This window comes from Podarcis cretensis (assembly GCF_951804945.1).
Source record: "Podarcis cretensis genome assembly, chromosome: 9".
Lineage (NCBI taxonomy): Eukaryota > Metazoa > Chordata > Lepidosauria > Squamata > Lacertidae > Podarcis > Podarcis cretensis.
The window spans coordinates 11,717,892-11,745,244 of NC_137178.1; the positions used below are offsets into that span (position 1 = coordinate 11,717,892).

General features: G+C 48.5%; 1 protein-coding gene across 2 annotated transcripts in view; it reads left to right on the forward strand.

Moving 5' to 3' along the window:
* The window catches only part of FRAS1 (Fraser extracellular matrix complex subunit 1), a 386,075-nt gene that overhangs the window by 152,662 nt on the left and 206,060 nt on the right, over positions 1–27,353 (forward strand). For both annotated transcript variants that reach the window (XM_079990647.1, XM_079990648.1), the window contains exons 4-9: positions 1,875–1,967; positions 5,799–5,952; positions 9,424–9,557; positions 17,860–17,943; positions 20,636–20,737; positions 20,824–21,015. In XM_079990647.1, the coding sequence (XP_079846773.1) occupies positions 1,875–1,967; positions 5,799–5,952; positions 9,424–9,557; positions 17,860–17,943; positions 20,636–20,737; positions 20,824–21,015 (759 nt within the window). The remainder of the gene's footprint in view (positions 1–1,874; positions 1,968–5,798; positions 5,953–9,423; positions 9,558–17,859; positions 17,944–20,635; positions 20,738–20,823; positions 21,016–27,353) is intronic.

Sequence of the window (27,353 nt, forward strand, 5' to 3'; positions counted from 1 at the left end):
GCTGCTCTGGTTCGCCAGAAGCTGCTTAGTCATGCTGGCCACATGACCTGGAAGCTGTATGCCGGCTCCTTCGGCAAATAAAGCGAGATGAGCGCTGCAACCCCATAGTCAGTTATGACTGGACCTAATGGTCAGGGGTCCCTTTACCTTTACCTGTTGCCTTAAGGGACGCGGGTGGCGCTGTGGGTTAAACCACAGAGCCTAGGACTTGCTGATCAGAAGGTCGGCGGTTTGAATCCCCGTGACGGGGTGAGCTCCCGTTGCTTGGTCCCTGCTCCTGCCAACCTAGCAGTTCGAAAGGACGTCAAAGTGCAAGTAGATAAATAGGTACCACTCTGGCGGGAAGGTAAACGGCATTTCTGTGCGCTGCTCTGGTTCGCCAGAAGCAACTTAGTCATGCTGGCCACATGACCCGGAAGCTGTACACCGGCTCTCTTGGCCAATAAAGCGAGATGAGCGCTGCAACCCCAGAGTCGGCCACAACTGGACCTAATGGTCAGGGGTCCCTTTACCTTTACCTTAAGCCATATTCCTATGGTCTCTTCTTTATTTGAAAGTGTGGCTCAGTCAGTAGAGCACGAGACTCTTAATCTTAGGGTTGTGGGTTTGAGCCCCACATTGGGCAAAAGATTCCTGCGTTTTAAGGGATTGGACTAGATGATCCTTGTGCTCCCTTCCAATTCTACAATTCTATGCTTTTAGTTTATTACAGGGGTTAGCAATGTGACAGGTGCCCAGTGGTACCTCCTATGGCACCCACATCATCATCATCATCATCAACAACAACAACTTATTATTTATACCCTGCCCATCTGGCTGGGTTTCCCCAGCCACTCTGGGCAGCTCCCAACAGAATATTAAAAACTTGATAAAAGATCCAACATCAAAAACTTCCCTAAACAGGGTTGCCTTCAGATGTCATCTAACAGTCAGATAGTTGTTTATTTCCTTGACATCTGGTGGGCGGGCGTTCCACAGGGTGGGTGCCACCACCGAGAAGGCCCTCTGCCTAGTTCCCTGTAACTTCACTTCTCGCAGTGAGGGAACCACCAGAAGGCCCTTGGAGCTGGACCTCAGTGTCCGGGCTGAATGATGAAGGTGGAGACGCTCCTTCAGGTATACTGGGCTGAGTCCGTTTAGGGGTTTAAAGGTCAGCACCAACACTTTGAATTGTGCTCGGAAACATACTGGGAGCCAGTGAAGGTCTTTCAGGACCTGTGTTATATGGTCTCTGTTGAGATAATTAGGCGTGACGTGGCTAATTACTTTACGATCCCAATTAGCCCTTTACAGCGGTCCGGTACGCTTCCTCAAGCTGCGTCATCTGCTCCCGTCTGTCACGCCTTGCAGAGTAAAAACACAGCGGAAAAAGCTGTTGCTGCTGCTTAGATCCAGACAAACACATCAGGCACTTGTGTGTCCATTTATCAGTTCTTTATTGCGACATTTCTCAGACATACACTCCAGGGCTCCTCGCAGCCATAGCTACTGCTTCCTTCTCCCTCAAAGACAAAGGAACAGAGAAAAACTCCTCCCACCTTCGAAACCTGACGTCAGAATGTGAGGCATTACTCAGAACATCTTAACCCTATAAGTTCTGAATCCCAACAGTCTCTACAATGCACAAGAGACTTTCTTGCTCTCCCTGCTAAGTTCCTATTCACGTTCTTCTGTTAGATTGAACACCGCTCCCCCCCTAATAATAATAATAATAATAATAATGCCCACATGGATGCTAGGACTAGAAACTGATTTCTCCTTTCCATTCTGAACAGAGGAGGCCTATATTGTCGAGACTGTTTTGGAATATCAGGAATGGGCTTTTCTAGATAGATGGATTTGTGACACTCACTGAATGGCTTTTTCTCGTTCAGGGGGAAGTGCTACAAACACCTGCCAACACTTGCTGCCCTGAGTGCGTTTCGCAAACGGAGGGATTTTGTGAGCATGAAGGACGGGTCCACGAGGTGAGCATTTCTTGTGTATCCCTTTCAACTTGCAGTTGGCTTTTCTTCTTGGAAATAACTCTTGTCTCGTTCCCTCTTGGGACCTTGCCTTGCTGCTGCAGAGAGACATTCAGAGAACTTCATGTTGGAAACACAATCTGAGTGAGATCTAGCTGCTTGTCTGGTATGCCGGGCTGAGAGAAGTCTGGTCGCTTGATTGCTGGGCTTTCTTAATATCCAAAAAGTATTGCATTGATCCGCTCGGCCAATTCTTTGGCTGCCTTAGATTTTTCTCCAGTTCTTCCATTCGGGGAACTAGGTCAGAGCAGTCTTAGGCGGCTTCACACATGGCCTAACCAAAGTTATTGCTGCAAATTAACTTTTGGGCAGATACCCAAAGATGAGAAGAGGAATGGGGGAAAAAAATAATAATAACTGGCGCACTCTCGGTGCCAACTGGGTCATTTTCAGAAGCTTGGCATTTTCGCTGCGAGAATATGAGTATGTTCGTTTCCAGGAGCTCGCTTATTGCATAAATATAGGGGAAGAACCATTAATCATCTCATTTGTTTGCTGATTGTAGTTTCTCCCATTTGTAGATAATTTGGGGCTCGCAAGGAGTAGCGTAGGACTGCCAGCAGACATTCAGAAAGCAGCCATTTCTCCAAATAGTAGGCCTGTCAACGAGTCTTCACCATGCTAGCAGAAAATAGAACCCCATAGCTGTCAACCGTCCCTTATTTGGCAGGAAAATCCCTTATCCCAGCACCATGTCCCGCTGCTGTCCCTTATTGATGATGTCCCTTAAATTTCCCGGGTTTCAAAGGAAGCAGCTCCTCTCCCTCCCTCCCTGCCGGCCAGGGAGGCGGGAGGCTCCAACTGTGTTGCTTGGCTGCGTTGCTCACCCAATAAGGAGTCTAAGAACGACTGGGGGGTGGAGCTTGCATGCCTTGTGCCGATCAAATCGGCCGGGTTGCCTGGAGACTCGCCTTTGCTTAGCGCTTCCCAGCGGAGAGGTGACGGTGGTTTTCCTTGCTGCATCCCCTTTGCCGGGTTGCTGCACTGTGAGAACCACCGCTTGAGGCTTTGTTTGGCTGCTGGCTGGGCTTTCTGCCTTTGGCTTGGAGGGGCTCAGAAGTTGAACATAACTGTGCTTGGAAAATCCCTTATTTTGGCTGCTGATCCCTTATTTTCGAGGCTGCTGGTCCCTTATTTCCAAATCTGTAAGTTGACAGCTATGGAACCCTCATGTGCAGAGGCAGTGTATCTCCAAGTTTTATTTGCTAGGGACAAACAGGGACCAGCCACCACTCTAGATTAGACTGTTATTAGAGTGTTGTTTTTCTAGTATTTCCTGTCTTTCCATTAGAAAAAAAAAGAATCAACAGGGTGGACTTTTCAGAGAGAATGGATGCAATGCAGCAATGGGGAACATGTCTCCCTCCAGTGCATTGTTGGGAATCCAGCCCTCACCAGAATGGCCAGTGGTCTGGGAAGGTGGGAGTTTGGGACCCCCAGATGTTGTTAGATCACAGCTTCCCCATCCGCGGTCCAACAGGGCAGGTGGCTGTGAAAGCTAAATGGATCTGGCTGCCAGCCGTTGCCCAGAATACTGGGCATGGATGGACCTCTCGTGTGGCTCAGAAAGCACAGTTTTTATGGGCTGAATCCCACAAAGGCTGCAGCTGAGATGGCTTGGTTGGTTGAGCATGAGACTCTCAATCTCAGAGCCGTTGGTTCAAGCCCCCCATTGGGCAAAATATTCCTGCGTTGCAGAGGGTTGTGCTACATCATTGTGCGGGCAGAATGACTTCTGTAAACAAAATATTCCTATCCCACAGCAGCCGCCCTGTACCCACCAGTCTGTTCTGAAGCACATCAGTTTTTGGCGAGTGTGATGGCGGGCACGTAAGGGGAAGGAGAGGAATGGGAATTCCCATTGCATGAGCGGAAGCTGTTCTGCTCGGACAGCGATTTCACCGGCTACAGCTCTTCGCTTTTGGTCTCTGCCCACTTTGCTGCTTGTATAACTTTTCCTCTGCTTGCTTCGCCAACAGAGAAAGTTGAGATCTAAAGGGTCTTGCAGGGGCGTTCTTTGCCAGCTGGCTAAATGGGGACATAAAATGGAGAAACATGGCAGAATATAAAGATTTAAATGTCCTCCTTAGTTTTAAAGCAAGGCAATAATGGTGCCAGTTATAATGTATGTCCAAGAGTATTATTGCAGCAAATGCAAACATTAAAATATATGAGCCTGGCTTTATTTTCAGCCCAGGGCTAGGAGGAAGGGCGATGCTGTTATGAGTTCTGGTCGAGCCTGCCATACAGATCTGGCCATACTTTTGGTAGGGAGTTTAGTGACTTCTGGCTTAGTAACCAGTAGCCAGGGAATAGCAGAAACATCCGAGAATCAGTGTATTTCTAAATTTGCATCTACAGTGGGACCTCGGGTTAAGTATTTAATTCGTTCCGGAGGTCCGTTCTTAAGCTGAAACTGTTCTTAACCTGAAGCACCACTTTAGCCAATGGAGCCTCCTACTGCCGCCGTGCCGCCACTGCGCAATTTCTGTTCTTATCCTGAAGCAAAGTTCTTAACCCGAGATACAGTGGTACCTTGGGTTACATACACTTCAGGTTACATGTGCTTCAGGTTACAGAATCTGCTAACCCAGAAATATTACCTTGGGTTAAGAACTTTGCTTCAGGATGAGATCAGAAATCGTGCGGCAGCAGGAGGCCCCATTGGTAAAGGTAAAGGTAAAGGTCCAGTTGTGACCGACTCTGGGGTTGCGGCGCTCATCTCGCTTTATTGGCTGAGGGAGCCAGCGTACAGCTTCCGTGTCATGTGGCCAGCATGAATAAGCCGCTTCTGGCGAACCAGAGCAGCGCACGGAAACACCGCGTACCTTCCCGCCAGAGCGGTACCTATTTATCTACTTACACTTTGACGTGCTTTCAAACTGCTAGGTTGGCAGGAGCAGGGACCGAGCAACGGGAGCTCACCCCGTCGCAGGGATTCGAACCACCTACCTTCTGATTGGCAAGTCCTAGGCTCTGTGGTTTAACCCACAGCGCCACCCGCATCCCTAACCAGAGGTACCACTGTACTATTTCTGGGTTAGTGGAGTCTATAACCTGAAGCGCCTGTAACCTGAGGTACCACTGTATGTTCAGAATACAGTGGTGCCTCGCAAGACGAAATTAATTCGTTCCGCGAGTTGTTTCGTCTTGCGATTTTTTCGTTTTGCGGAGCGCGGATTCCCTGGGTATTAACGGTTGTAAGAAAAAGGAAACAAACTCGCAAGACGTTTTCGTCTTGCAAAGCAAGCCCATAGGGAAAATCGTCTTGCGAAGCAACTCAAAAAACGAAAAACCCTTTCGTCTTGCACGTTTTTCGTCTTACGAGGCATTTGTCTTGCGAGGTACCACTGTAGAAGATGCTATGGTGGCTTGGATGGATTTAAAACAGGACGAGGCAAATTCGTGGAGGGTGAAACCTTCAGCACCTACTAGCCATAATGGCCAGCTGTATAGTACCTCTGCCTTTTGGGAGGTGGGCAATGTGCCTCTGAATACCAATTGCTGGGAATCACAGGTGGGGAGAGTTTTCTGCATTATGTCCTGCTTCCCATATGCTTCTGGTTAGCCCCTAGGAGAAAAGGATGCTGACCCGAATGGACTATTGGTCTTTGATCTAGCAAGGCTCGCCTTATAGTCAAATGATCTGGTTTCCTTGGTGTCCCATTCATGATGGGATTAGGAGACGGGTAAATATAATCCCAAAGTCCCACAGCTTCTTCTGTTGCCAACAATTGACAGTTACCTGTTTTTTCCACTCTGTTTCCCCTGTAGCATGGTACGGAATGGGCTGGCTCCGAATGTACGACCTGCGCTTGTGCCAGTGGGGAAATCACCTGCACCCCCAAGGCTTGCCCTGCCCTCTCCTGCGAGGGAGTGGGCCCCCCCAGGCAAGGAGAGTGCTGCCCACGGTGTGCCGGCAGCGGAGGTGAGTGAGTAAAAGGGTGGTGAAGGGAGAGGGGATTCGCCCTGGATTTGTCCGTCTTGAAAACGTAAGCAGACTTGCCGCCGTCGCCGCAGCTTAGCCAAATGTAATCTAAGCTTGTCCAATAAGCTGTTGCTTATTGCAGGATTTATACAGCCACTTTTAAATAGGGGAGGAAAATCTGGCACTCCAGCTATCCATCCATTTGATTGCTAAACTAATTATTATTATTATTATTATTATTATTATTATTATTTTCTTATTATACTTCCTTTCATCCGGGGATCAGAGGGTGGTTTACAATATAAAAGCACAAAAATACAGTGGTGCCTCGCAAGACGAAATTAATTCATTCCGCAAGTTTTTTCTTCTTGCGGGTTTTTCGTCTTGCGAAGCACGGTTTCCCATAGGAATGCATTGAAAATCAATCAATGCGTTCCTATGGAGACCGTCCGGGGACAGAGGGGAAGCGCCACGCACCTTCCCCTCTGTCCCCAGACCTGTTTAAAGCAAGGGGTGGCGGGGAGAAGATTGCTTCTCCCCGTTGCCTCTTTCGAAGCAAGGGGCGGCAACGGGGAGAAGATCGCTTCTCCCCGTTGCCAGCCCCGCAATCTCCAGGTACAGAGGGGAAGGCGCGCGTGCCTTCCCCTCTGTCCCCTCTTTTGAAGCAAGGGGCGGAGGGGAGAAGATCACTTCTCCCCGTTGCCGCCCCTTGGTTCAAAAGAGGTACGGGGACAGCGGGGAAGACGCGCTGCGCTTCCCCGCTGTCCCCGGAGCTTGCGGGGCAAGCTTCGTTTTGCAAAGCAAGCCCATAGGGAGATGCGTCTTGCGAAGCGGCTAAGAAAACGAAAAACTCCTTCGTCTAGCGAGTTTTTCGTCTTCCGAGGCGTTCGTCTTGCGGGGCACCACTGTATCTAATATATTAACAAACAACACCCCCCCATTTTAACAGGCCAAAGATTCATTATTATTTATGTGCTGATAGTGTCCTCTTGGCTTATCTTTGGTGCCCTGAAAATGCCAACCTAGGCTCACCTTTTTCCACCGCAACCTGTTTTGTGCTGGGCTGTCCTCTCAGTGGCTCACAGCTGCCTCTTTCATTATTAAAACAACTATTTCACTTTCTTCCAAGGAACTCAAGGTGGAGTACAAAGTTCTCCCCTCCATTTTATCCTCACAACAACCCTGTGAAGTAGGTCACCTCGTGAGCTTCATAGCTACTTGGGGATTCAAACCCTAGTCTCCCGGGTCCTAGTCCAACACTCTAACCACTACACCACATGGGCTCTCTCTTTCTTCGCATGTCCCCACTCGTGTGCCTTTCTGAGGAGATATGTAGCAGCAAGGATTGACCGCAACACACATTTATGCATCATTTAAGACCGACTTTCTGGCTTCTTGTGTGATCTCTGATATGCTTTTACAAGATACCTTGAACGAGGGAACTTTCAAGATCACGCAGAATTCCATGCTTGTTTGGTTGTGTGTGCATCAATTCTATGCAGATTTACAATTTAGAGCATGAAAACTGGGAATGGAGGCACAATCTTCTATTATTATTATTATTATTATTATTATTATTATTATTAAACCACTCTATACCTGGTATACTTGGAGGTCTCAGGGCGGTTCACAGAACAAAATCAAAATATAAAGCCACAAAATATATAATCAAAATGAAAACAACAACCTATTCTCCTCCTTCGCCCTTCATCATAATGCTAATGGCGGAAGGCGACTTTCCATTCTTCCGAAATTATTTTGCTCTTGGGAAAGGGGGGAAATAGGGATACACCAGAGGAACACACATGTCTCATTTGAAACAGAAGACTTTCCATGTGCTTCTGCATCCCTTCTTGACCACAAGGGACAGATTCAGAGGACAACGTAACTATGGAAGTGTTACAGATATGCCTGATGTTGTGAGATTGCTCTTTGAAAAATGAGTATAACCTCACAGACTCGGGATTCAGGCCTCATCATGGGACTGAAACTGCCTTGGTCGCACTGGTTGATGATCTCCGGCGGGCTAGGGACAAAGGTGAGAGCTGTTTCCTAGTTCTGCTGGATCTCTCAGCGGCGTTTGATACCATCGACCATAACATCCTTCTGGACCGTCTTGAGGGGCTGGGAGCTAGGGGCACTGTCATACAGTGGTTCCGCTCCTTCCTCCTGGGCCGTGTTCAGAAAGTGGTGGTGGGGGATGAGTGTTCAGACCCCTGGGCTCTCACTTGTGGGGTGCCTCAGGGTTCTGTCCTCTCCCCCATGCTTTTCAACATTTACATGCAGCCGCTGGGAGAGATCATCAGGAGGTTTGGGCTGGGTGTTCATCAGTATGCGGATGATACCCAGCTCTACCTCTCTTTTAAATCAGAACCAGTGAAGGCGGTGGAGGTCCTGTGTGAGTGTCTGGAGGCGGTTGGAGGATGGATGGCGGCTAACAGATTGAGGTTGAATCCTGACAAGACAGAAGTGCTGTTTTTGGGGGACAGGAGGCGGGCAGGTGTGGAGAATTCCCTGGTCCTGAATGGGGTAACTGTGCCCCTGAAGGACCAGGTGCGCAGCCTGGGAGTCATTTTGGACTCACAGCTGTCCATGGAGGCACAGATCAAATCTGTGTCCAGGGCAGCTGTTTACCAGCTCCATCTGGTACGTAGGCTGAGACCCTATATGCCTGCGGACTGTCTCGCCAGAGTGGTGCATGCTCTGGTTATCTTCCGCTTGGACTACTGCAATGCACTCTACGTGGCGCTACCTTTGAAGGTGACTCGGAAACTACAACTAATCCAGAATGCGGCAGCTAGACTGGTGACTGGGAGCAGCCGCCGAGACCATATAACACCGGTCTTGAAAGACCTACATTGGCTCCCAGTACGTTTCCGAGCACAATTCAAAGTGTTGGTGCTGACCTTTAAAGCCCTAAACGGCCTCGGTCCAGTATACCTGAAGGAGCGTCTCCACCCCCATCATTCTGCCCGGACGCTGAGGTCTAGCGCCGAGGGCCTTCTGGCGGTTCCCTCATTGCGAGAAGTAAAGCTACAGGGAACCAGGCAGAGGGCCTTCTCGGTAGTGGCGCCCGCCCTGTGGAACACCCTTCCAGCAGATGTCAAAGCGATTAACAACTACCTGACATTCAGAAGACATCTTAAGGCAGCCCTGTTCAGGGAAGTTTTTAACGTGTGATATTTTATTGTATTTTTGCTTTCTATGGAAGCCGCCCAGAGTGGCTGGGGAGGCCCAGCCAGATGGGCGGGGTATAAATAATAAATTATTATTATTATTATTATTATAGAATAGGGGTAGGAATCCTTTGGCCTTCCAGATGTTTCTGAACCATTGCTGGCTGTTCAGCACGCTGTCTGGGCCTGATGGGACCCAGACTTTATGAACATCTGGAGGCCAGAGGTTCACCAGCCCTGCTCTCAAATGTTCTGTGAACCTAGGAAAAAACCAATGGTCTTCAATGCCTTTTAGAGCCTTGTTCTTTTGATGGTCAAACGTACCTGGATGGTGAGGATTGGCAGCCCAGCAAGTGTGCCAGATGTGTCTGTCGGAACGGGACTGCGCAGTGTTTCACCGTAGTTTGTCAGCCTGTATTGTGTAAAGAGGTAAGATCGTGCAAGACTTCTCTGCATTTTATCCAACCTTTTCTTTTAAATGGTTATTATTTATTTTCATGTTCAACTTTGCCATTCAGGTGAAAAAACAAGGCATTGTCTTAACTTTATCTGCTTCCTCTGCTGTAACTAACTGGAGCTGAGCTTTAAAAGGGGGGGGGGGCAGGCATTTCATGAAAACTTTTGCACCCTGCAAAATGATTCCCCAGTTTTGGAGAGGAATGGAGCAAAACTGTCATTGCCTTAACTCTGACTTGGCTTGGTGTCGATGTCATGTAGTTTAGTTTGACTGCATGGCAATGTGACATGCATTACATTGCTTGCAACGTGATGTGAAATCTCCTCTTCGAGCGAGAAAATGTTTGCAGTCCTATTACCATTGATAACAGTGAGGTGCCCCCACCGTGGTTCTAGAGGACATGGAACCAATTCACCCTGAGCAGAGGTAGGTGTTAGAATTCCTGCTCCATGATTGCAGTCATGGGATTTTTGTCTTTCTCATGACAGTATATGTTTTGACTCCACAAAGTGGGAAGTGACGGAGACAGGGTGTTTGTGTTACTGTGTTCCGTGAAGTGGGACTATTGTCCTTTGTTCTTTTTCTCTTTGCTGTCTGATGCTAGAGAGAGAGGGAGCCATGTTGCAGTGCTCCATGTGTGTTTATTTGTAAATAAAGTAGATTAGCCAAAATGCTGAGTTGCTGAGGTCTGTCACGCAAGTTGCGAAGACTCTGCGGATCCCTAAATGTGCCAGTGTCTGTTGTGTGGCTATTCCCTCCCCCCCACAGGTGGAATAAATGAAGACAACGGACACAGAGTTTTAGGTTAATGGGCGAAAAATGGCCACAACTTTATTGATTACAGGAAAGAAGGGTATTGGCTTTAGGCATTGGCCCTAACCGACTATCCGGTCTGACCGGGAAGGGTTAAACACCAACAGGGGGAGCCACCCGAGATGCATATCCCTAGGCGCTCCCCAAGGGGTTACCGCTCGGGGGCGCGCTTTAGGCCCTAGCCTCCGTAGGTTTCGGACGAGGCGTCGCCCCTCGGAGTCCTTTAACGAACTACCCTTCAAGCATTGGGGGAGGTGATGGCGTTCCTCCCCCCCAACCTCATCTGCATGATAATACCCCGGCCAATGCCTACCGCCAAAACCGAGGGAGTTGTGATGATTTGCTACGAGGTAGGCGAAAAAACCAAGTGGCTCACAAAACCAGCCAATTAGCCAAATGGAAAAACTCCTACCAGGCCCCTTGCGGCGACCAGCCGAAGCCCATAGCAAGGTCAGTGGCAAAACCTAAAGAGCGGGTGGGTGGGAAACTGCGTCGTCTCCAGGGAAGAAAGGGGGTGAGCCAGGGGCTGCCCTGACCTTAAGTGGCCCTAGGAAGGCCCGCCCCTGCCGCCAGCCAATTGGCTGGCGCCACAGGGTATGCTAATTGGGTGAATCCCTGTCTCCTGCGAGGCTGACGCCAGCCTCGCAGAGTGTGGGCGGGGTCGTGATCCCACAACCCCCCCTCCTCCTGAAGGTCGGAAGGGGCATTGTGTGGCTATTCCCTCCCCCCCACAGGTGGAATAAATGAAGACAACGGACACAGAGTTTTAGGTTAATGGGCGAAAAATGGCCACAACTTTATTGATTACAGGAAAGAAGGGTATTGGCTTTAGGCATTGGCCCCAACCGACTATCCGGTCTGACCGGGAAGGGTTAAACACCAACAGGGGGAGCCACCCGAGATGCATATCCCTAGGCGCTCCCCAAGGGGTTACCGCTCGGGGGCGCGCTTTAGGCCCTAGCCTCCGTAGGTTTCGGATGAGGCGTCGCCCCTCGGAGTCCTTTAACGAACTACCCTTCAAGCATTGGGGGAGGTGATGGCGTTCCTCCCCCCCAACCTCATCTGCATGATAATACCCCGGCCAATGCCTACCGCCACCGAGCCGCAAGCCGGCTCGCCGCCAATACCCTCAGACCTGTAACCAATCCCTAACGCCTTGAAAATTATCTGCCAACCAAATAACATTGCCAGCATCAGATAGATGCACGCCATCCCAGTGATAAAGCATTTCCTTGTCAAACCGTATGCACGCCATCCCAGTGATAAAGCATTTCCTTGTCAAACCGTATGCATGGGTGCTGAATGACCCGACCGCCCCATGCGGCCACTCTACGAGCCACCGTGCGCTCCACAATCCTCCTAGCTTTGTTCACAGCCACGGGTTTTTCTGCATCCCTTTCCAACATCGCCTTTCCAGCAAAGATGACCAGATTATTGTAATGTTTTCATGGGATGCCCTCAACAATTCCAAGTCATTGATAATGTTCCATATCAAGTCCACCCCTTTCCTATACGCCAAGTCGTTCTCGCTCAGCTGGATGACCTTGGCACTGGGTGGGCCCTCAATGCCACTCCCACCCAGGGCTGCCACTCTACGCACCACCGCCCAATGCCAGGCTTTCCTAGCCCTGTTTATGGCTATCGGGCACCTGCAATCTCTCCAAACCCGCCTCTCCATCCACGAGGCCCCAAAGAAACTAGTAGTGACGTTTGGGTAAGAGGCCTTAAGTTCCTCCAAGTCACTAAAGATATGCCACATCAAGTCGACTGCCTTTCTGTAAGCTAACACTTTTCGCCTAATTGGATAACTAAAGCATCTGGGGGCCCCTCCGCCGCCTCTCTGGCCCTAATAGCGGGCTGCCCTGACCTTAAGTGGCCCTAGGAAGGCCCGCCCCTGCCGCCAGCCAATTGGCTGGCGCCACAGGGTATGCTAATTGAGTGAATCCCTGTCTCCTGCGAGGCTGACGCCAGCCTCGCAGAGTGTGGGCGGGGTCGTGATCCCACAACCCCCCCTCCTCCTGAAGGTCGGAAGGGGCATTGGCATTGGTCGCTGTGATGTTTGGGCAGAAAAAAGCTTTTGAAGCTCCTGAACGATCGGCCAGGAGGGAGAGAACATGCCAGTCGGGCATGTGTCTCTGCCAGGGTCATACTCGAGTGTAGGCTGAACTCCTGACAGTAGGTTCAATGAGGCTTGTATTAGAAAAGTCAAAATGAGGATGGAGTAAGAAGATTCTTGTGTAGGAACAAACAGAGACACTTGCGTGCTTAAGTTTTGGAGAGAAACAGGATATACAAGAGAGACTAAAGTCACACCCACACTATACATTTAAAGCACTTTCGTACCACTTCCCCAAAGTATCCTGTGAATTTTGTAGGCTGTTATGGGAAACAATTATTAGGGACTGCTTCCTCAGTGACCCATGGCTATGGTTGCCATTACTGGAAAACAGAGACTTTCTGGCAATGTGACTTTTTTTAAAGAAAACATGTTTTGATTGGGTCCAAATATAAGTAAAAGGTAAAAGGTAAAGGACCCCACAACAGTTAAGGCCAGTCAAAGGTGACTATGGGGCTGCAGCACTCATCTCGCTTTCAGGCCAAAGGAGCCGGCGTTTGTCCACAGACAGCTTTCCGGGTCATGTGGTCAGCATGACTAAACCGCTTCTGGTGCAACGGAACACCATGACAGAAACCAGAGCGCACGGAAACGCTGTCAACCTTCCTGCTGGAGCGGTACCTATTTATCTACTTGCACTGGTGTGCTTTTGAACTGTTAGGTTGGCAGGAGCTGGGAGAGAGCAACGGGAGATCACCCCGTCACGGGGATTTGAACCGCCGACCTTCTGATCGGCAGGCCCAAGATGCTCAGTGGTTTAGACCAGTGTTCCCCAACCTTGGGCCTCTAGCTGTTTTTGGACTACAACTCCCATCATCCTTCGCTAGCAAGACCAGTGGTCAAGGATGATGGGAATTGTAGTCCAAAAACAGCTGGAGGCCCAAGGTTGGGGAACACTGGTTTAGACTACAGCGCTATCCGCATCCCTTTGGGTCCAAATATAAGCTTCCCCTGAATATAGGCCACACCCCAAAAAGAGATGTCTTAAATCTTCTCTGCCTTCTTCCTCCTTCAGAATCTCATGTCCATTTCTGGAGAAGCACCTCTTCAAGTTCTCTCCAGCATTCTCTGTTGTTTCCTTCCTGCATCCACATCAGCCCTTCTGTTGGTTTTAAATAATCCAACCTTCACATAGGTGATTGCCCCCTGGTCCTTTGAAATTGTAGGGCCTCCAACCTGCTCTTATTCCATTGGCCTGAATAGTCGCATGCCATGTATACCCATTTTAACTTTGTAAGAACACAATCCTAGGCCGCACTCAGATTTCATACCAGCTGGATTTGGTGGTATTCAGATCAATACGAAATGTTCCTGCGAAGTAATAGGGCGGCTACATTTCCTCCTATCTCATTTGTAGACAGCCCTGTTTCCATTCTTCATTGCTGAGTACCACCCTCCAAATTACAGTTGGTGTCAGGAGGTTACTGCTTTTATTTTATTTTTTGCTGCTCTGCACATTCCTTTTTTACATTCACTGAACAGCGCCCTTGATATGTGGGCTTAGTCATCCAGGTTAGCAGCTGAAACCTTGGCCGGGGAAGGCATTCAGCAAACAATCTTCATCCTCATAAATTTATTTTCTCTCTTCACATCTTCTCACCTGCTTCGGAAGCAGCCAGGTGTTCACATTAGTAATACCCAGTTCCTTTATTAGATTCACACCCCCTCCCAATTTTAGAAGAATTTATAACACAGTAACATTTAATGGCAGTTAACAGCCAAATACCTTTTTTTTCAGAGGGTATTGTCATGTCAGAGGATTAGTTCATAAAGATGTAACCAGCCTATTTCCTCTAGCAGATTAATGCCAGTTTTCTGACGAGAGCATAAAACCGCTTTCAGGCAGCATGCAAAAATGCTCTGCGCAGAACACGAAGAGTCGGAAGAAATGAGCTTCAGGACAAGTTGATGGGAGATTCTTGAACGTTTTCATCTCACCCCACATCTTTGCCGCTGATCACACTATTATTTAATCAGCCAGTCATTAGAATGTGGAAGAGATGTATCGGTGAGACAAGGAGGGTGTGAATAATCAGACCTGCGGGCCTCTGGGGTTAACGCAGCAACAGCAACCCAATTCCCCCTTTAGCTAATTTTGAGAAGGTTTGATAGATTTCCTAAGATGAGGCTCTAATGGAAAATGCATTAACCTTAACGGTGAGGCTCATACCCTGCTCATTCATCTCTCTCATTTTTCATTCCCTTACTGGCAAAGTGTCCATCAGTAAGGCAACACCGCGTCTTCATTCCTTCTCCCAAAGTGAAAGATTTCCATTGGCTCCTAGCAGTTAAAGATAAAGGTAAAGGGACCCCTGACCATTAGTCGTGACAGACTCTGGGGTTGCGGCGCTCATCTCGTATATTGCCCAAGGGAGCCGGCGTACAGCTTCTGGGTCATGTGGCCAGCATGACTAAGCCGCTTCTGGTGAACCAGAGGAGCGCACGGAAACACCGTTTACCTTCCCGCTGGAGCAGTGCCTATTTATCTACTTGCACTTTGACATGCTTTCGAACTGCTAGGTTGGCAGGAGCAGGGAACAAGCAACAGGAGCCCACCCCGTCGCAGGGATTCGAACTGCCTACCTTCTGATGGGCAAGTCCTAGGGACAAAGATAGGGACAAAGATGGCAGGGCTCTCTTTGAAGTAGCTGCTGCCCCTATGAATTGAATTGAATTCTAAATTATATTTCGGAAACGTGGGATCAAAACAAGGGGTCAAAAATATATATGGATGTACAAAGAAAAAAATCTTGTTTTGATGAATTGGAAGAGCCGCAAAAAGATCCCATTGAGCACATGGATTGATAATATGTACAGATTAGCTAGGGACGCAGGTGGCGCTGTGGGTTAAAGCCTCAGTGCCTAGGGCTTGCCGATCGAAAGGTCGGCGGTTCGAATCCCTGCAGCGGGGTGCGCTCCCGCTGCTCGGTCCCAGCGCCTGCCAACCTAGCAGTTCGAAAGCACCTCCGGGTGCAAGTAGATAAATAGGGACCGCTTACCAGCGGGAAGGTAAACGGCGTTTCCGTGTGCGGCTCTGGCTCGCCAGAGCAGCGATGTCACGCTGGCCACGTGACCCGGAAGTGTCTCAGGACAGCGCTGGCCCCTGGCCTCTTAAGTGAGATGGGCGCACAACCCCAGAGTCTGTCAAGACTGGCCCGTACGGGCAGGGGTACCTTTACCTTTACCTTACAGATTAGCTACATACGAATGAATTGCATGTCGACGCAAATTAAGAATGGATAAATATGAAGAAATCTGGAAGGAATATTTAAGCGATAAGGCGGATAGTGGTGGGAAGTAGGGGGAGGAGAGAGAGGTGGGAAAATATTTTTTAAAAGGTGTAGTCATAGGTATATCAGTGCATTCAAATCTGAATTGTCAAATTGTGTTATTAGTGTTATTATGGTTTTTGTTGTATGTGTCTTTTGCGGTTGTTGTTTGTATTGAAAAACGATTAGATAAATAATAATAATAAAAAGTAGCTGCTGCCCCTTGGGAGAGCCATGAGCAGCCTTTCTGGGGCCTGTAGCCTATTCTGCATCTGTTTGCTCCTGTGCGGTTCTGCAGTAGGAGAGGCTGCAAGGGAGTCATCCTCAGACATGGACAAGAATGACCACCCTCAAGCCAGCACAGTGTAGAATGGGGTGCTATGGGCTCCCCATCATCTGAGGATAATAATAATAATAATTTATTATTTATACCACGCCCATCTGGCTGCATTTGCCCAACCACTCTGGGCGGCTTCCAGCAAACACTAAAACACAGTAACGTATTAAACATTAAAAGCCTCCCTAAACAGGGCTACCTTTAGATGTCTTTAGATGCCTTTAGATTCTGGATTAGTTGTAGTTTCTGGGTCACCTTCAAAGGTAGCCCCACATAGAGCACATTGCACTAGTCCAAGCGAGAGATAACCAGAGCATGCACCACTCTGGCGAGACAGTCTGTGGGCAGGTAGAGTCTCAGCCTGCATACCAGATGGAGCTGGTAAACAGCTGCCCTGGACACAGAATTGACCTGCGCCTCCATGGACAGCTGCGAGTCCAAAATGACTCCCGGGCTGCGGACCTGGTCCTTCAGCGCCTTCACTTTTGTCCATGGAATCAGTGGTTCCCATCAAGATTTGAGAGATATCAGAGTTGGACTTGAAGCTGCAAAGCTTCAGCTGTTCCCTTGGAGTCTCCAAGGGGTGAAATCAGGGACCCTTTGGATGTGCTTTGAAAGCGCTGGTGGAGGATATGTCAAGGTGATGCAGCGTGCAGAATCAAAAATTAAATGCAAAAGGGATCCCGAGACACATTTCATTAATATTGTAGAACAACAGAACAGAGTGGCCTCTTCGCTCTCAGCCTCAACCCTTGTCTCTGCCTGGATCTCTCTTTCCACATATTTAGTGCTCGGTGCAGTTCACTTCCTTTCTCCCTTGCTGGGCTCCCCAGGCAAACAAACCAACTGGTTGTTGGGTGCTAGAAAATTGGGTTGGGTGCTTTGCCTTTGCCAGTTAGCCATGCAGCTGCAGTCATTTTACCTGATCATCCTGGGGGAAAGGGGCTTAGCTACCTGGGGCAAAGTTAAGGGGAGATCTAGCCCCCTCTTTGCCTTGTCTTTTGGGGTCTATGGAGGGCATTAGATTTCAGGGGTGAAGGTCCCAAATCAAGAGGGCTGCTTGATTTGAGAGCTTTTGTTATTTGCTCTGCTCCATGACTTGCCAGGTGAAACACTTCCTTATTGATTTGTCTGACGGTCCGTGTCTGACGGTCCGTCTGTCTGTCTTGACGGTCCGTCTGTCTGTCTGTCTTTTAAAATGATTTTATTTATGATTTTCAATTTTATACATTTCAATAATGTTATATTCATTTTAGCATTTCAAAACTCCCTTCCCCCTCTTTCTGCGGTTCCTTCAGTTTATTTTTTAATATTTTCTGCATATCCAAATTCACTTAATTTTATCATCTATTTGTCTACTTTAAATCTATACCCTTATAAAACTGCAGATTATTACAATAATCCTGCCAATGTTCTTATCTGTTTACATTTCTTTGCAAATATTCAATAAACCATTTTCATTCTTTTATAAGGAGTTTGCTATCTTGATTTTCTTATTTTTCCAGTAAGTTTCGCCTTTTCTGCTTATTCCATAAATGTTTGTATCCATTCTTCTTTTGCTGTGACTACTTCTTCTTTTCCATTTTTTGGGGGCAAGTAACATTCTTGCTGCTGTGGTTGCATACACGAATAAATTCCTATACGGTTTGGGTCTTTCTGTCCCTATAATTCCCAGGTCTGGTGTCTCTCTTATTATATGCAATTTCTTTCTTTCCACCCACCCTTTCCCCACTGCTCAGGATGAAAGTGTGGTTGTACCTGCTGGGAGGTGTTGCCCACAATGCACTCCGAAATCCTGCTCTGCACCTGGGAGAGCATATGAGGTAAGGGAACCCTTTGATGAAAGCAAGCGGGAATCGACTTGGCGTGGGCTGCATATGACACATTTCTGCTCCTCTCCCGGCACTCGAGGCTTTTGCCAGCATGAACGACTTCTTTGCCCCCCCTTACTTCTTCTTCTTCTTCTTCTTTTTACAACCTGCTGCTTTCTTCTTCCTGGGAAGCCTGACGAAATGAAGGGGATTAAGAAGTAGAAAGGAATGTGCTGGCGAGAGACAACTCAGTTCACAGGCCAGTGTAGATAAGGCCGTTCCTGTTAACATAGTTTGAAAAGTGGTGTGCAAGAGGAGGGTGAGGGCGGGTGGGAGATAACAGGCACTGGCGATCCAGGACAGAGCTTTGCATTTTTATTTTATTTTTTAAAAAATCAGGAATGCATTTGATGCGTTACAGAGTTATGCGAGCAGGGCATGCGACGAAACATAGCGCAGTTGGTAGAGCACCACGCTCTTCATATCAGGGTTGTGGGCTTGAACCTCGAGTTGGGTGAAAGATTCCTCATTCATAGAATCATAGAATTGGAAGGGACCCCACGGGTCATCTAGTCCAACCCCCTGCAAAGCAGGAATTGCAGCTAAAGCATCCTGTCAGATGGCAATGGTGGTTGCTTGTGAGTAACCAGTCAGGACTCTGACCCGTCTTTTACAGGTTTTATTTTGGTGCAAAACTATTTACAGTGCAGAACCACAAGTTCATGTCTGTGTGCTGATCCCGGGGGGGAAGGTTACCGTTGGCGTAGTCAAAGTCCGGTCCTGGGTCACTAGCCTGGAATCAGTCCACAAGGAGTGGGGCGAGGTCCGAAGCAGGAAGCCGGGCGGGGACAGGAACACTGGAGAGTCAGGTCTGGGTCTGGGCAGGAACAGGTACTCAACAACGACGTTGCTCCCACAACCTGGGACCGGGCCGACTGGCCTTTATCTGTTCTGAGGCCAGGGGCGGTCCCGGCCCCTAGGAGACCCGCCTCTCTTGGCCTTAAGGCGAGCACTCCTGGGAGAAACCAGTTCCCTTCGCCTCTCTGCCCTGAGTCTCTGCAGTTCAGGAGAGGCTAAAGGGTTACTGGGCCCAGGGGGAGACTCACCTGCAGGCACTGAGTCCTCAACTACCTCTGGAGCCAGAGTGGGATCACCTGGTTCCTGCTCCTGAGGATCCGGCACAGGTGCAGGCGCTTCAGAATCAAGGCCCTGCCCCAGTTCAGCTGGCCCTGGAGGCGGGGACTCCTGTGCAGGCTGGGATTCCTCTGGTTCATCCTCTAAATCGGAATCCCAGGCCATCACAGTCTGCCTCAATCGCTAGCAGAATCTGGGAGTGTTCGTTTCTGGGTCCTCCCCCAACATAAGAGCTTAGTCACCCCCCAGCCTTTTCCTTCCTTCTTTGCACTTTACGCCTCTGCGCAGGGTGGGCAATGGCCGGCTTTGCCAGGAGCAGTGCTGAGGCTCCCAGCAGCTCTTTCCCCTCCTTTACCCGGGAGGTGTGCTTTTCCCCATCCTCAGACGGAGCAGGTGCGGCGCTGGGGCTCCTAGCAGCATCCTCTGGCACCTTCCCCTCTTCTTCACTGGAGGTGTGGCTTTCCCCACCGCAGGAAGAGGAACTGCTTCTTAAGATATTCGGAGGTTCCCTGTATCCCAACTGCCCTTCTGCCTCACTGCCCTCTTCCGACGGCAGTCCCCTGACACATCCATGACAGATGGCCATCCAAGCTCTGCCTAGAAACCTCCAAGGAAGGAGAGTCCACCACCTTCTGAAGGAGTCCATTCCAAAGTCAAACAGCTCTTCCTGCCAGGAATTTTTTTCCTGATGTTTAGTTGGAATCTCCTTTCCTACAACTTGAAGCCATTGGTTCGAGTCCTACCCTCTAGAGCAGGAGAAACAAGTTTGTTCCCTCTTCCATGTGACAGCTCTTAAGATATTTGAAGGTGGCTATCGTATCTCCTCTCGGTCTCCTCTTTTCCAGGCTAAACATACCCGGCTCCTTCAACCGTTCTTCATAAGGCTTTGTTTCCAGATCCTCCCCCCCCCCCGCCGTAGCTGATAGCATTTTATTTAAAAATTAAGACACATAAAGACCATTTATACAATGTGTTTCATTAAAAAAGGATCAAGTTGTAAACTAGGAAGATCTGAGAAGGAGCTTGCCATCCACAGCTAGCAAAAACCAGAGTATGGTTAATGCCCCAGAAGTGCAGAAGACAGAACCCCCTTTTCTCTTCCCACCCCCTTTTTGAGTCGGCACAACGAGTATCGCCCTCCTTAGCAGTAACCCAAGCAAACGCTTGTTGTTTTGGGGTGGCTGGCGTACCCCATCAGTTCATTTAGAAATCAAAGTGTCCAGTAAAAATAATGCAGGTTTCCTCCATCATAAAAAAGTGAAGACTTTCCTCTTTAGAATACATTTCATTTCCATTTCCTTGGTCACCCTCCTCTGCACGTGTTCCAGGGGCTTGGACTAGATGACCCTCATGGTCTCTTCCCTACAATTCTATTATTCTATGTGTGCCTGCTCAGGATACTCTATTTGGTTCCTCCTACTGCCCAGTATTTCAATTTTCTCCTCCCAACAGCCAGCCACCATTTTGTGGATGCCCAGTCTTCATAAGGCTATTTTCTGGTGTTCTCAACCCCGTGTGGACATCAGCGGTTAACCTGAATGGAGTACTTACGTTTATTTCTGTTGCACAGCACGGCGAGCAGTGGCAAAAAGATGCCTGCACAACCTGCGTCTGCGACAGAGGGGAGCCCAGGTGTCTGAGGGAGACCTGCGCACCTGTGACCTGCGAGAAGGTAATTCCCGAGCTTGGAATCCTGGGAGAATCCTGGCAGTTTGCTGTTTTCTCTTTTCACGAGGCATCTGAATTGCGTGTTCCTAGGGGGAGAGCAAAATACAGCGTCCTGGAGTTTGCTGCGAGGAATGTGTCCCCTCCAAGGGGAGCTGTGTCCATGATGGCGTCATAAGGTATCACGACGAGATGTGGAACGGTACCGGATGCGAGTTCTGCATGTGTGACGGAGGGCGAGTCTCTTGCTGGCACGGAGGGTGTGCCAAGGTGGAGTGTGCCCCGGTAAGAAAATGACCGCGTTTTGAGCAACCTTATCTATCTAGTTCTGTTATTTCTTTACATAGAAGATTCCCAGAAACACTAACTAAAAACTAAAAAATCCCAACAGGAAAAGCAGAAATGAAAGCTGGGAATCTTGGGATTGTGTTTTATTTGTTTTGTTTTTGTTTAGATAACACCATTACAAATTCTATTTTCAGTTTTCAATAATTTACGAATACACATCTTAAAGTCTCATACTTCCAATAGCGATACATATCAGACTTCCCTCCCTCCCTTTTGCGGCTTCTTCTCTTGTTTAAATTTTTAACACTGGATTTCCCACTTCATTCCATTTTTGAACTGTTCTACAATTAATCTTGATAATACTTTTAACTGCTTGATTTAAGTAGACCCTACCAATGCACTTAGTTGCATAAGCATGATTTTTCAAATATTCCACAAATATTCCCCGATTATGGTTTATTTGGGGTGGGTACCGAGGACTGGAAAGATACTGACAAGTGTGCGCTGTGGGGAAGAGGTGATGAGCCTTGCTCTGCAGAGGGGGCCACTGATTTGTGGGGAACGGTACCAGTGTCAAGGGATTGTCAGGCAAGCACAGGTCATTCACAGGGCGGGAAGAACGTGAGGCATGAAATGCAATTAGATTTTAGTCACAGAAAATGGCAACACAACAGAGTTCCTCTGACTCTGCCTAATCTAGAAGGATACGTTGCTGAAAGTGACCACTGGCCCTACACTTCCCTTCTAGCTCCACACTCTGGATTCTTCCAAAGCGGACGAAGGCTGCGTCAAGTGGGGGTGGGTTCCTCCTCTGGGCATGTCTGGCCTGTTGCTCAGCAATGTGCAGGCCTCTCCTCGGTCGGGGTGTCAGAGGGGGAGGTAAGCCAGCAGGACTGGGTCTGTCCCACTGCCAGGTAGCAGGGGCAATTTCTGACTCCTCTCTGTTTGAGTCTCAACTCACACTATAATTGCGTGTCGAGACCCCGAAGCCACCCCCTCGCTGAGAAATAACACACACAAGGACACAGATATTAGGTAAATGTTATTGGGGAAATTTTGGCCACAACTTTATTGATTACAGAATGTGAGTGGTATTGGCTTAGGCATTGAATGGACCCGACTATATCTGACTCTTGCCCGATTTGCCACGAGTCCGGTAAGGGTAAACCTCCGGAAGGGGGAGCCCCATCGATGTGCACCAACTCGAGCTCCCCCTGATGTTCCCGTCGGGGTCGTGTCATGGCCCTAGCCCCGCCCTGGGCTTTGGACAAGATCCACACCCCCAAATTCCTTTAACGGAATACCCTTAAACTTGGAGGGGCAGGTGATGGCCACACCTCCCCTCCCATCACAAGGTCAAACAATGCCTAACCGCCACAAGAGCCCAAAGGCTCGGCGCCAAATACCCTCACACCTGTAACCAATGCCTCAAGCCCTCTGCAATATCGGCCAGCCATATATCATTCCCCCAATCATCCATCATCACTACAACTCTCAGCCTGTCTTAGAAGGGCCTCTTTCTTCTGACACCCCACCCCCCCTTTGGTCGCTCCTTCTAGCATCTCCCAGCTCATCCATTACCCAGACTGCTCTCCGGTGTCCCACCACCATGATCCAGGGTCTAAGTTGTTTTCAGTGTCATCGCTGGGGAGGCTCTAGGGCAGGCAGTACCCACCACTCTTCCTCACCCTTTCAGTCTCTGACAATCAGTCAAGAGTCACAGATAGGTAGCCGTGTTGGTCTGCCATAGTCATCTTGCTCCCGCTTCATGATAAGCTGAATAAGTGATGCTAGATAGTCGGGGTGTGTGTAAGGATTCACAGCATCAATTATGCAAAGTAAGAGACATTTGCAAATTTGCATTATTTACAGGGTCAGCCGAACTCGGTATCTGATGAAGTGTGCATGCACACGAAAGCTCATACCTAGAACTAACTTAGTTGGTCTTTAAGGTGCTACTGGAAGGAATTTTTTTATTTTGTTTTGAATCAGTCAAGAGGCAAGAGTAAGAGGCAAGGGAAACTTCAGAGCTGGAGGGTGGAGCGCAGGAGGGGTTGGAGGAAGAGGCAGGCCAGGCAAGTGAAATATTCCCCATCTTTCTCCAGCACAACGGTAACCCAGAACCAGGAAGGGTACTGAAAGGGGAAGGGCAGAGGATGTTTCCATGCAGGCACAGTCTCCAGCTGGTGGAACTGGGGTGGTCCCCTATTGCTACAACTGCTCCATAGAGACCTGGAAATAGCTCCCTAGCCACTAGATTGGTATTCACAGATATCCAGAGCTGTAAAAACGATGGCAAGTGGTCCAGCTCTGAGGGCCTTCTGGCGGTTCCCTCATTGTGAGAAGCAAAGCTACATGGAACTAGGCAGAGGGCCTTCTCGGTAGTGGCACCCGCCCTGTGGAACACCCTCCCATCAGATGTCAAACAACTACCTGACATTTAGAAGACATCTGAAGGCAGCCCTGTTCAGGGAAGTTTTTAATGTGTGACATCATTTTAATGTATTTTTAATCTTTGTTGGAAGCCGCCCAGAGTGGCTGGGGTACAAATAATAAATTATTATTATTATTATTATTATTATTAGTGTTATCTTTGACAATAAAGAGTTAACTATCTGCCGTGTGCTCTCAACAGTGGGACTGCCCGCTTTCTCCCCCTCCTGCCACAGATACCCAACCCTGGCAGCTTATGGGGCAGTGGGCACAAGAGCTCTGAGGGCCTTCTGGCGGTTCCCTCATTGCGAGAAGCAAAGCTACAGGGAACTAGGCAGAGGGCAGCCGAACCCGACTCTTTTGGATGTGGAATTTGGATTAACTTTAGATGGATAGATATGTATTTTTTAGTCCAGAGTGCACACTCTGCGGCTTATTATCAGTGATGTATTCTAGCTCAGCAGCCCCCAGAGGTGTCATCGGTGCCATTCCACCGAAATATTTTATAAAGTCGGCAACAAAAGCAGCAGGTAGCTTCTCTCTCCCCTTCCGCCTGCTTTCAAAACCCTCCCGAATCTTCCCAGGGTAGTTCTGTATTTAGGACATTTGCATCAGTAAACCGGAGCTAAATTGAAGCCAGGTCTCCGCGGGTTTCATCCTTCGTTGGGGAAGAATTAACTATTCTGGTCACATAACTCTGTTTAAGCTGCAACGAGGCCACTGGCGTAGGCAGGGACAGGATTATGGAGACTATGCAAGAAAAGAAACTCATTTCACACGCTTCCAGCAAACTGGTTGGGATGAGCCTATCGACAAGCAGCGAGTTTCAGGTGGCTGTCTCTTAAGTTCTCCGACAAATGTAGGCTTGCATTTATTTATTTATTTATTTATTACCAGATGACTGGGAGAAGGGTGAAGTTTGTTGGCAGGCATCGAACTGCCCCGGGAAATCCCACAATCCTCTCTTGCTAGCTCCCGCCTCAGCTCTGCTGTTCTGAGAGAGAGAGAGAGAGAGAGAGAGAGAGAGAGAGAGAGAGCACAATATCCTAGGCATTCTGGGATATTTTTAAAAGGGTGCCACTGTGGGCGTTTAAGATCTTTTCCTCAGCACGGCGGGGGCTTCTGTTTCTTTGAGAGGCTCGGGTTAATACGCCTGTTCCCTCACAATGAACAGCTGCAGCTGCGTTTGAGAAGCAGCGACAGCCCATTGTGTGGGATGAGCAGCGCTAACGTGAACCATTCAAGGTTCATATTTCCACAGCAGCTTTGTATAAAAGGAGTTCAGGCCGAACTAATTAATAAATAAATAAATAAATAAATAAATAAATAAATAAATAAATAAAAACAACTACCATATTTTTTCGTGTATAAGACGCCCCCATGTATAAGACGACCCCTATTTTTTAAAACTCAAAATTAAGACCACTTCCACCGATCACTCACCCACCTGCCCGCCACTGCCAATCACACACCTCGCTGCAGCCGCCAATTGTCTGCCCGCTTGCCACCACCAACAGCCCACCCACCCTCTTACCACAGCCGCCAATCACCTGCCCAACTGCCGCAGCCACTGCCAATCGCCAGCAGCCCTTGCCGCAGCCACCAATCACCTGCCCAATTGCCACTGCCAGTCTCCTGTTTGCTGCTGTCATTAATCGCACATCACCCCTCTGCATTCACTATCTGTGTATAAGATGACACCCAGTTTTTGCCTTTTTATAAAGCGAAAAGCATCGTCTTACACAGAGAAAAATACAGTACTTATACGCCGCCCATCTAACTGGGTTGCCCCAGCCACTTTGGATGGCTTCCAACATAATATACAGAACCGCAATAGCAACAACACAACAGAACATCACAGATTAAAAGCATCCTGATATAGGGCTGCCTTCAGATGTCATCTAAAAGTCAAATAGCTGTTTATCTGTTTGACATCTGATGGGAGGGTGTTCCACAGGGCGGGCGCCGCTACCTAGAAGGCCCTCGGCCTGGTTCCCTCTAATCTCGCTTCTCACAGTGAGGTAACTGTCAGAAGGTCCTCGGAGCTGGACCTTAGTGGATGGTGGGGTGGAGATGCTAGTTATTTGACAAAACTCCCACTTGCCGTACTAAGAATCGCTTTTACAGAATTACGATTCCAATCGACGCCCTCGGCAGTGGTGGATGGTTGGTACGGCAAAGTACAGTACAAGGAGAGACTGTCTGTGGGCAACATTGTGTAGAGGACCTGTACCACTATTTATTGCAATGCCCACTATATATGGAAGCAAGAGATCGATTTATAAAACCCCTGAGTAGGGCTTAGCTGAATGCCACCCCAGGTCTGATCCTGTAGGACTGCTCTTAAGAGGGTCTCCACCCAACAGAACGGGAGGCCATGATGTTCTGAGGAGAAAACGTTAGAGAACAAGTGCTTTCTTTCTTCATTTTTTCCTTTTCAGAACATAGCGTCGCCACGGGGATCACACGAGGCGCAAACTATTGTGTAGACCTTTGAAGAGGCTTTCATTTCAACAGCCTCGCTGCCACCACTGTGGCCCCTGGCGTTGCATTGTAAGCTGGGCAGCGAAAAATGAGACCGTTATCTTAAACAATCCTCCCCAGCTCTGAATCTTGGCAGGCAGGCGGGCATTTTTTGGCAGGGAGGACCCCACCCCATACATATTTGCCCTTGCTTTTTATATGAAGTGAGCTCTTGTGCGTGCTGGGGAAGGTAACAGCACCAACCGGGAATGTTAACAATATGTACTGTGTGGCAAGGGCTCTTTCCACACCGCATAATTTTGCAACAGATGTATAAATAGTTTAACCTCCCTTTCCTAGAAGCACACTTCCCAGAGGTGATCAAACATTGATCAAAGCTTTCCCCATGAAGGGTCAACGAAATGTTGCCTTCAGAGAAACCATAGATTCATAGAATTGTACAGTTGGCCACCCAACCGCTGCTTAAAAACTTCCAAGGAACGAGAGTCCATCATCTCCCAAGGAAGTCTGTTCCACTGTCAAACAGCTCCAGCTGTCAGAAGGTTTTTCTGAATGTATAGTCGGAATCTCTTTCCTTGAAACTTCGAGTCCTACCCTCCAGAGCAAGAGAAAACAAGCTTGTCCTGTATACCTGAAGGAGCGTCTCCACCCCCATTGTTCAGCCTGGACACTGAGGTCCAGTTCTGAGGGCCTTCTGGTGGTTCCCTCATTGCGAGAAGGGAGGTTACAGGGAACCAGACAGAGGGCCTTCTCGGTAGTGGCGCTCTCCCTGTGGAACGCCCTCCCTTCAGATGCGAAGGAAATAAGCAGCTATCTTATCTTTAAAATAAAAATCCAATAAAAAATTAAAATTTTAAAAAATAGAGATACATTAGGACATCAGTCATTAAAAACTTCCCTCAACAGGGCTGCCTGCAGATGTCTTCTAAATGTCAGGTGGTTGTTTACCTGTTTGACATCTGGTGGGAGGGCATTCCACAGGGCGGGTGCCACCACAAAGAAGGCCCTCTGACTGGTTCCCTGTAACTTCGCTTCTGGCATCCTGGCTACAAAATGCTCTCTCCAAGGAGTCTCACCAGTGTCTTTTCATGGTAGAAGACCTTTTTCATTCTTCTGGGCATTTTATGTTGTTTTTCATCTCTGGCAGATTTTTTTTTATTGCCACCTTTTGTTTTGTATTAAATTTAGGGCTGCCATATGTCCAGCTAAAAATGTCCAGGGAAACCAGGGCGTATGGCAGCCCATATCGGAAGTGTTGATTTTTGCGTGGATGGGGGAGCTCAACAGCTTTGCCCCCGTCCCCCACATTTTATATTACTGCATTTTAAAAATTTATTTATTTATTTATTTATTTATTTGGTTTTTCAGATTAAAGTTTTACAATCACATGTCCAACATACAACATTAAAAACAAGATT